The sequence below is a fragment of the Drosophila novamexicana genome, unplaced genomic scaffold (assembly GCF_003285875.2).
Source record: "Drosophila novamexicana strain 15010-1031.04,08,12 unplaced genomic scaffold, DnovRS2.1 tig00000308-arrow-arrow-pilon, whole genome shotgun sequence".
In the NCBI taxonomy this organism is placed as follows: Eukaryota; Metazoa; Arthropoda; class Insecta; order Diptera; family Drosophilidae; genus Drosophila; species Drosophila novamexicana.
Window position 1 is genome coordinate 226,945 of NW_020824799.1, and position 10,353 is coordinate 237,297.

Consider the following 10,353-nt stretch of genomic DNA (forward strand, 5'->3'; position numbering starts at 1 on the left):
AGCTGATTTTCATATATTTTGTTTAATTATTACGCTTGCCCCTTTGAAATGAATTGAATCAAGGGCAAAGGGCACACGGCAACAGCGATGCGAGGCGTACCCCTCCCCTTTGCCTTTAGTTGCTTAGCTCGATGCGTTTGTCTTTAATGCTGGCTGCTCTTTTATCGATTATTATTCACACCACAAATATAAGTTACTTTTATCGTCGTGCAATGCTTTTTAATTAAATTATTTTTAGCGTTTTGCGGCTGCTGAATTCCGGGTCCTGTTCTTTGACCTGGGCATTCCGCACGAGTCGAGAAAACACGCAAAACTGTGGGCGGGAAATGTAAGCGCAAAGGGCTTTTATGACAGTAGGGAAATTTTAACAGAGCTGCCGAATAACATTGCTTAACATTTAAATTGGGATTTTTTTATATGAACTACTCGAACTATGAATTCATTCGAATTGAAAGACGCCAGCTTAAAATAATGTACATGTTTATTGAATAAAGCAATTTAGTAAGCATACATAACACGATTACCATTGTGTGGTTTTTTCTTTTTTTTAAACAACATGTTATTTCATAGTTTTTTTTTTTTTTAGCAATATTAGGTAAATATATAAATATCATTATTCAAAGATTTTGCATTAGCTGCTTTAGTAGCGGTGTATAGAGTGTATAATTCCTTGACAGACATAATAAATACATGCACACATAAAATTAGTTTTAACAAAAATATAAGCCACAATTGTAAATCACATAAATCAATTTTCATATTGCAGACCTTAAAATGCGACTAAATTGCCACGCCTGAACTAAAAGCTAAAAGAATGCTATTTTATCTGTTCTAAATCGCCGCATCGATTAATTTCTTGCAAAAATACACTGTACAAACTCGCAAAATATGTCGTTTTCTGTAGGTATGCTACGATTGAATTGTAGTTCCCTTTTGAAACTCGCGGTTTATCACGTACTCCTAAAATCGTTAATCACTATAGTGTGTGTGTGTGTGTGTGTGTGTGTGTGTGTTTTGCATTATGGATTGATCCAACATAAATTTTGATATTCGCAAGCGACGGCTTTTGTTGTTTGTTGTTGTCTCAATGAGTTCTGTCTTATAGCATTTGTTAAATTCGCTGCTTCTGCATCCAGTGGGTTGACCAAGTTGACGCGGTTTCAATGTGCTATTAGCTGGTTGATTTTGGCTGCTGCTTTAGACTAAGACTTCAGCATACTATCTGCGCAGATCGATGACTTTGATCTTGGACTGGTCATCCATTTTGATGTGCTGTGCATCCATGAACAGCGGTGGATCATTGGGATGGGGATGAAAGCCGGTTTGCCGGCATTGTGCAATGTAGTCCAGGCCATAATGAGGCGTGAGTATAAAGAAACCAGTTCTAAAAATAAATCGTACACATTGCTCACAAACTGATTCATTGGGAAAGTCAAAGCAATGACTCACGTATTGTACTTGGGCGCACAGACGATGGCGATTGCCTCGGGCATCATCATCTGGTAGGAGCAGTGCGTATGCAAGTCAACGGAGGACAAAAATGCAGTTTGGCTGGGATGGGTCTAGCATAATGAAAAATAGATTAGATATATGCATGAGCAGCTTTCCTTTCCTTGTTGGTTACATGTATCCAGCCGAGCGTAATGAGCTGCATTTGATCCTGGACATCAAAGATCTGTTCCTCGTGCATCGTGTTGCAGCTGTCGGGCGTGCCATGCTGCTGCGGCGTAATAATATGCGTTATATAGAGCTGGTCATGCGCCAGATGGCCAGCCAGCACGCCACAAGTCTCAATGTTGTTGGAGGTATTGGCATGCGCCAACTTCAAGAACACTTCCATGGTATCCCCAGGTACATTGACGGTGCGCAGCGAGCCCGCCAGCAGCGAATCAGTGCGGTTATATTGCGGCTTCCGGCTGCGATCAAAGCCGGGTTTCGAGGACGAGCTGCAAGGCAATCAAATAATCATTCGTGACTCGCGTCAAAGTGAATCATACACTTACTTGGATGTCCTGTCCGCGCTTGGATCAGCTACTGCGGGCAGCAGCAGACCAGAATTGGGTAAGTGGTTGCGATTGGTACCCGTGGGAAAATCATTTGGATAGACCACCTGGTCCAATAGACCCAGATCTGGTGCAGTTGGCTGGTTGCTCGGATCTATTTGCACATGCAGATTGGCGGGTATAAGGGAAGGAACAGTACCCGCTGCCGCTGCTTTCTTGTTGGCCAGCTGTTGCTGGCGCTCACGTTCCTGTTCGCGCATACGCTCCGCCTCCTTGTTGGCCAGAAACTGTTCATACTCACGCTGATACTGGCCCAGCAGCTTGGTGCGCAGCTTTTCCGTTGTGGGCATGATCTCGTCTTTAATCGTCTTATTGATGGCCTTCACCTCGGCCTTAACGCTGGCATAGTCGGGATGCTGGCGTATCTTCTCTATGAAGAGCGTCATGTAGCGCATGTAGAGTATAAACGCGTTCTCATGGTTGCCCTCATTCAAATAGACGTTAGCCATGCGCAGCATCTCCGTTCCGGCGCGGTAGTAGCTGCGGGAGGCAACATTTCACAATTCACTTGGCATATAATAATAATTGTTATTGTTTTTGTTGTTGTTGATAATGGCATGCAGCTGGGTGCCAAAAGGACCAAGATATGTATGCCACCCCACACAAGCACACACTTGCCTATGCACATGAATGCATGCTGCATGTGTGCACACACACACACACACACACACACACACACACACACACACACACACACACACACACACACACACACACACACACACACACACACACACACACACACACACACACACACACACACACACACACACACACACACACACACACACACACACACACACACACACACACACACACACACACACACACACACACACAGCCACAGTGTGCCAAAGGAGAATATCCTTCAAAAGGCAAATGCGCGTCCAAGGCCTTTTCTTGTGGTGGACTGTGACATTGGAGCAGGCTTACCGCTTGGCGCCACAACTGTGGAGTCTTGGAATTTCCAACTTACCGCGTCACAGGCATATTTTTGTCTACATCGATGAGATTGCCGCAGTGGGACAGGTATTTCATGCGCTCCTGCGGCTCCACAATGGCCATGTTCATGTTGTTCACCGCCTTCGACATGTTTTTTCTTTTCTTATTGTTTTTCTTTTTTGCTGGCTTCAGTTCTGTCTTTTTCGCCTCAGCTTTTTTGTTGTCCCTGCGCGATCCAGCTTAGCTTTTCAATGTCTTTTTGCTCCAGTTTGCATTTGTGGAATTGCCCTTGTCAAGGATTTGGTTATTTTGTAACAATTGTTAACGAATTACTCATTACGCAGGTGGTGGTGGTTGTGGCGTCGCTTGAAAACTACAAGAACAGCTGTTTGTTTGAAAAAATAAAATATTCCCTTTACAGCTGCTTTAACAGCTGTTACGGGGAATGCTATCGATAGATTTTCGATTATCGATATTTATGCAAATAAATACCCCACAGAACTGTAAACGCAATTTTGAGCTGTCGGTTTGAGTTTCAAATGCAACAAATTTTCATATGTAATTATTATATTTGCTTATGCGCGCATCTTATTATGGAATGTGTGTGTGCGTGTGTGTGCGCAGGTGGGCCTTCGCACATACCATTAATCCTTATCGCGCTTAAAATTATAGCTTAGCTAATCTTCATAGGTAGTTATCAGTTATTATTTTTAAAGACCCCCACTTGACCAAACTTTAGCAACTGTTTGCGTACTATTCCTATTTAGTTATAGAGCCTGGCTGCGACCTGTAGTGTGAGGAACCGCATAATTTTGAAAGTAAGTAAGCATCGAAACAGTAACTAAGTTTTGTGGCTTAAGGAAGAGTTATATATCTTCAAATCTGTAATAAGTAATAGTTTCATAGTGCAATCAGGCTAAATTTGGTTATTTATTTAATATATGCTGAGTGTAAACTTCAGTTGGCTTAAACAGCTTAATTTACCTGTAAGTTTAGCTAATCTCTTGTTATATCTGCGATAAGCTATCAAATCAGAAGAATATTGCCAACATGAATATAAGTAAGCATGGGGCTATGCTCGAGAGAGACAAAGGGAAATCGATCTCAGGCACGTTCAAGCGCCCCCACAATGGACTCGGACTGCGACTGCGACTGCGACGGCGACTGCGACTGCGACTGCGACTGCGACTCAGAGTTCCAGCTTTGATAGTGCCTGCATGAGCAATTGAGTACTTGAGCAGTTGACGAATGACTAAACTGATCGCTGGACGACAATCACTGCAAAGCAAATAAGAAACAAAAAACACGAAAAACTATTCAACAAAAAATAAATAAATAAATAAAAGCCGAAACTTGCGCCGCGAGAGAGCGCGCTGCCATCTTTTGGTCAGCTTGTGGCCCAGTCGCCGAGCAGCAGTCGAGTGCCAGCTTGGGCGCATAGCGGGCGTCATTTACAAACCACGCGACTTCGACACCGAAATTCGGACTCGGACTCGGTTTCGGTCTCAGTTTCGTTTTCTTGGCAATATTACTGTTGTTGTTGTTGTTGCTGCTGTTTGTGTTATTGTTGTTGGGGGGCATGGCTGGCGGGGGCAAAGTCTCTTGTGCACGCAGATAAATAATCCGATCGATGCGGCGTGTTTCGAAATTAGTTTCGACTTTTGCAAGCGATCGAAAAATTGTGTCCAACAACTAAATAACAGACTTAAAAACTAACAAGTGTTTTACATGTTGGCCGCCAATCGCGATCATTTGTGCCATAATTCTGGACTTAATTGAGGGGTGTGCGTGAGATAAGCTCCTAAATGAAAACAATGACAATCCCATGAAGTGGCGATCGCTTCCAGTTTTAATTGTAAATAAGGTAAAAATTAGTGCTCTTTGTTTATTTGTCGCATTAGTAGCTTGATACGCAAGTGTATATTTATTGGCTGAATATAGCCTCATCGAAGTCCAATCGAATCGGTGCCAAGGCAAAGGAGCCCATTGCATAAGCGAAACAAGTGCCGCGCTTAACCTCGAAAACTGAACAGCGTAAACGCTCTGCCCGATTCACAAAGCGGGGATTGACAAAAATAAAAAAAGAAAGAAAAAAGTGTATGAAAAGGCTCATCAGCAGGCAGCAGCGCCCCTATGAACCGAAATCTTCTGTAATTCGCTCAATTGGATGCCAGCGGCGACGCTGACGCAGCGTGTATCCAAGAGATACATTTGAATCTTTTGTAAGTAATGCGCACAATGGCCAGCGCCAGCACAATACCTAAACTGAAATTGGCCGAATTAAAATCAGATAAAAACCAATTACAATTCGGATTCAAGCGGAATTCAATGTTCGCTGAGACAATAAACAACAAGAAGTGCAACCAAATGCAAAAACATCCAAAACTGCGGGCAAACATTAAAATTTGTATAAATAAACATACATTATATTAGCTGAACTTGTATATAGGCAAAAAAAAAAAAAGAATAGTAATTTCATGAGTTACAAGCTTGAACTTGTATCTGTGTATCTGTCGGATGGCCCTGCAGCTGGTAACGTTAACTATGCTTTTGGTTTTTATGCCCTTGTTAAGGGTATTCCAATTTGGTCACACAATATGTAATATGTAGACGAAGACTCCTAAGAGCTGATCAAGTATATATAAACTTGAACAATAGCCACAGATATTGCACAAGTTCACCTAGCAGATTGGACCTCTATAGCATATAGCTGCCATGGGTCAAGTATTCAGTTTCTGTTTCCTTTGCAAGCTATCGTGAGCAAGCTCCTGGCATATGAGCACAATCTTGGCAATATCGGACTACTATATAATCTAGCTCTATGCGATTTTTTAAATACATATTTCTTCGTACTCTGCATTTACGAGTTCTGCTTTACATTTAACAATCTGCAATGCGGTATTAAATGCTTGTATATATCCCATTTGGAACTTCTAAGCCTATACAAGGGTATTTCAATTTCGTTCTTGTCTTTTTTTTTCAAATTTTTTATTGTCGTTTTGTCGCTTTGGCCGCCGTTTGGGTCTTTTCGGCTTTTGTGGCCAGGCCAGCGGCATATGAGTGTGCATTTGTTTAATTTTCGTTTTCAATGTCAGCCCGTCGACTGAATTATGCAAGGCGCGCGACAATCTCGATTGGGCCTGGGCAGAGGGCGGCAGGGGCATGCCTTGGCATACAAAACAATTACTCACTCGATTTTCTATTTAGCGCCTGCTAAACTATAGTTCTTTTGTATGGAACGTGGCCCGCATACGCTAGTTAAATATGCTCGCTTATAGATACATTTTACATAGGCCAAGATACAATATCTGTAAAACCAGCAGTAAAGTAGCAGTAGCTACAGTAGCAGAAGGCTGCAAATTTCGCAAGCTGATAAAAATATGGTTTCTGTAGCGAGTCGCAGTCGCACTTGTTGTTGTTGTTTATTATTTCCAGCTGATAAGAGCGCAGCAAGAGCAACAACAAAGGGAAGTTGTTGTTGTTCTCCTGGTTGTTGTTGCTTTTGATTTATATATTTTATTCATGGGATGCAACTGCTGGAGGCCACTGCGATTACAGACACAACAATAAATTAGCATTTATCGTTGGCAGACACGACCGCATTGTCCATATAAATATATATACATATACATATCTATATCTATTATATCTATTGATGGGCTGTCTGGCCTCAAGAGTTGGCTAGGCTTTTGATTATATTGCCCAACAATTTGTCACTGTTTGCAAAATACTTAAGCACTGTTAATTGATTGACAACAAAATTGGCAAATTTCTGATCTGTGTGATACACTCTTTACTTAAATGTTGTCAATCGATAAGGTTAAATAATAATAATCTTATCGCTCCTGCGAAGTATTGTGTGTAAATATGAATCCGTTAATCAGTTACTTAACGACAATTACGTATTTAACTAAGGCTACATATACTTAAGCTAATACCCCCAATAGAGACTGTAGGCTAAATAATTTGTAATCATTTTTCAAATTGATACATATTTTAAAATATACCCTAAAGTTAAAAACATTTAACTTTTACGTGTCGGCATTAAAAGATATTCCTACGACACAATAACATTGATCTGTTAACATAGCATTAACATAATGTATTATCAATTAATTATCCTTTGCTCAAATTATTATTATTATTATTATTATTATTATTCATGTATATTCACTGTATATTCCACCGAAAAGTGTGAAAGATTGACGGAAAACATGTGTTTCACTTTTTATCGTTCTTAAGCTCACTTTTATCACATGTTTTGGAAAATTCACTCAAAGGTCAAAAGTTGTATGAACGGAAGTTAAACTCTCAGTTTACTCAATCTTTAAGCATCGATATTGGAAGTCTTTCTTACGGAAGGGAAATAGTTGTTTGTAAGCTTTTGTTTTTCACCTCTCGACTTGAGCTCAGCTTAAAATATCTATGTCTAATTTTCCTAAAATTTTATTTAAGTTTTTCACGGGTGAAAAATGGGTGAAAATAAAATTAATTTGGTTCGGCAAATACCTTAAAGTTTAATATTTCAATATTTATTTATATTATTATTTTAATTAATTAAGTTGAGTCTTCGTTTTTTTCGGACAGGATATTTTTTGCGCAACTTCGAACGTGTTACCACAAGAATGGCTAACTGGAAATTTAGCCTAATCACGCTGTTCGCGTTATGCGGACTCATCAGCCTGGCCAGTGCCTATAAGGTGGGCGTGGGACGTGCTGACATAACCGGGCCGCCAGTGGAAATTAATTTCGTAAGTCTTTGACAGCCATTTGACAAGCACTCACGTTTAACTTAGTTGCTTGAATACCCTGCATTTTACAGATGGGCTATGCAAACATCAAGCAGGTGGGCCGTGGTCTGCACACGCGCACCTTTGCACGCGCCTTCGTCGTGGAGGATGAGAAGGGCAACCGCGTGGCGTTCATCAGCGCCGACTGCGGCATGATGGGCTATGGCCTCAAGCGGGAGGTGGTTAAGCGTCTGCAGGCGCGCTATGGCAACATATACAACACTGAGAATGTGGCCATAAGTGGCACCCACACGCATGGAGCACCTGGCGGCTTCTTGATGCACTTGCTCTATGATATTTCCATTCTGGGCTTTGTGCCGCAAACCTTTGAGGTGATGGCTCAAGGACTCTACTTGGTAAGTGCCCGATCCCACGCTTGGATAAAATTGATTTCTTAATTTTGTGCTGACTTTGCAGAGCATCAAACGCGCCACGGATAACTTGGTAGATGGTCGCATCTATTTCTCGAAGACTGTGCTGCTCAATGTGAACATCAATCGCTCGCCGACATCGTATCTGCGCAATCCGGAGGAGGAGCGTGCCCAGTATGAGCACGATGTGGACAAGACGCTGGCGCAGCTGCGCTTTGTGGACAAGGAGAACAATCTGCTGGGCGCCTTCAACTGGTATGCCGTGCACGCCACCTCGATGAACAACACCAATAAGCTGGTGACCAGCGACAATATGGGCTACGCTGCGCTGCTGCTGGAGAAGGAGTACAATCCCAATAAAATGCCCGGCAAGGGCAAATTTGTGGGCGCCTTCTGCTCCTCCAATTTGGGCGATGTTTCGCCCAACATCATGGGTCCCAAGTGTTCCATTTCGGGCAACCAGTGTGATATACTCACCTCCCACTGTCCCAGCGGTGAGGGTGAATGCTTTGCCTCCGGCCCTGGCCGCGACATGTTTGAGAGCACACAGATCATTGGCCAGCGCTTGGCGGAGGGCGCTCTCGGCCTGCTGAACGAGCACAGCCAGGAGACGAAGGCACGCGAGGTAACTGGAGATGTGCGCTTCATTCATCAGTTTGTCGACATGCCCAACTACAATGGCAGCACCTACAATCCGCTCACACGCAAGCTGGACAAGATCAGGGGCTGCCAGCCTGCTATGGGCTACAGCTTTGCCGCAGGCACCACCGATGGACCTGGCGCCTTCAGCTTTGAGCAGGGCACCACCACCGACAATCCCATGTGGAACTTTGTGCGCGACTTTATAGTGCCGCCCACCCAGGAGGATATCAAGTGCCACGAGCCCAAGCCCATTTTGCTGGCTACGGGTCGAGTAAGTCGATTCTTGCTTGTAAAGAGCAACTCTATAATTATTTACTTTTTAGGCAACTTTCCCTTACGAGTGGCAGCCAAAAATTGTGTCCAATCAAATCCTAAAGATCGGAGATGTTATCATTGCGGCTGTTCCATGTGAATTCACCACCATGGCCGGACGCCGGCTGCGCAATCAGATTCGAGCCGCTGCCTCGGCTGCAGGTGGCATCGACACGGAGGTAATCATAGCCGGCCTGACGAACATCTATTCCAGCTACACGGTTACCCCGGAGGAGTATCAAGCGCAGCGCTATGAGGCAGCTTCCACAATTTTTGGCCCGCATACGCACACCATTTACATGGACATCTTCGAGCACCTGACCAAGGCGCTGATGCGCAACGAGACAGTCGACGCTGGGCCCAGTCCGCCATACATGAACGATGTGATGCTGTCCCTGAATACAGGCGTGCTCTTCGACGGTCATCCCATTGGCACGGACTTTGGCTATGTGAAGACCCAGCCGAATAAGCAATATGGCATTAATGACACCGTCAGAGTCACCTACATCTCGGGCAATCCTCGCAACAATCTCTTCACAGAGAAGACCTACTTTACAGTGGAGCGCAAGATCACCGAGGATCGCTGGAAGATCGCCTACACGGATGCCAGCTGGGAAACAAAGTAAGCACCATTATATCCAACTATCTAGCATAGATTCTAACCGTTTTCTTACAGAATGATCTGGCATCGTACTAACACAATTCTGGGCTTTAGCGAGCTGGAGATTTATTGGAACATCAGTCCCCAGACGCTGCCCGGGGAGTATCGCATACGTCATTCCGGTGAATATAAATATATACTCGGTGGCAAGTATCCATATGAGGGTCTGACGCACTCCTTTACTGTCACTGAGGATTAGTGTTTCCGTTGATCAACCAAAACTAATCCACGTATTTATTTACCATGATGAGGAAAAGCTTTATTTTTAAAACACAAATAAAATGAATGCCAAATTTGTTAGAGCTTAAATAAAAACTATTGGGAAACTAGTGTACAATACAAATGAAATATATTAAGAATTAGCTGTGGAATATGTTTAATATAGTAGGATGAAACACAGATATATATCAAAACAGGAAGATAGGTTTTTCGAACAGTTTAACATGTGAATACATTTTGAATCGCGCGCCCTAATAAAAAGATTCCACAAACAGCTGTTCCAATGGGATCCACACCGCAGCACAGTCCACTGATGCCTGCTACGCGTGGATTCTATGTGTATCTTAGCTCTT

General features: G+C 43.1%; 2 protein-coding genes across 5 annotated transcripts; one reads left to right on the forward strand and one right to left on the reverse strand.

The window, feature by feature from the left end:
• Positions 1–491: 491 nt before the first annotated feature.
• LOC115759577 (STAM-binding protein-like A) lies at positions 492–3,428 on the reverse strand. The gene is made up of 5 exons (XM_030700545.1): positions 3,040–3,428; positions 2,004–2,543; positions 1,625–1,946; positions 1,450–1,562; positions 492–1,384 (listed from the first exon to the last, which is right to left on the reverse strand). The coding sequence occupies exons 1-5, from the start codon at positions 3,153–3,155 to the stop codon at positions 1,219–1,221; spliced, it is 1,257 nt and encodes a 418-aa protein (XP_030556405.1). The 5' UTR covers positions 3,156–3,428; the 3' UTR covers positions 492–1,218.
• Positions 3,429–3,800: 372 nt separating this feature from the next.
• Positions 3,801–10,101, forward strand: LOC115759550 (neutral ceramidase). 4 transcript variants are annotated; one of them, XM_030700509.1, is made up of 7 exons: positions 4,416–4,869; positions 4,947–5,227; positions 7,593–7,756; positions 7,828–8,151; positions 8,213–9,079; positions 9,132–9,742; positions 9,797–10,101. In XM_030700509.1, the coding sequence occupies exons 3-7, from the start codon at positions 7,631–7,633 to the stop codon at positions 9,978–9,980; spliced, it is 2,112 nt and encodes a 703-aa protein (XP_030556369.1). In that variant the 5' UTR covers positions 4,416–4,869; positions 4,947–5,227; positions 7,593–7,630; the 3' UTR covers positions 9,981–10,101. The 4 variants fall into 4 exon arrangements, with proteins under 4 accessions (XP_030556372.1, XP_030556369.1, XP_030556368.1 ...); XM_030700512.1 differs by lacking the exons at positions 4,416–4,869; positions 4,947–5,227 and adding an exon at positions 3,801–3,823; XM_030700508.1 differs by having other exon boundaries at positions 4,416–5,227.
• The last annotated feature ends 252 nt before the right edge of the window (positions 10,102–10,353 follow it).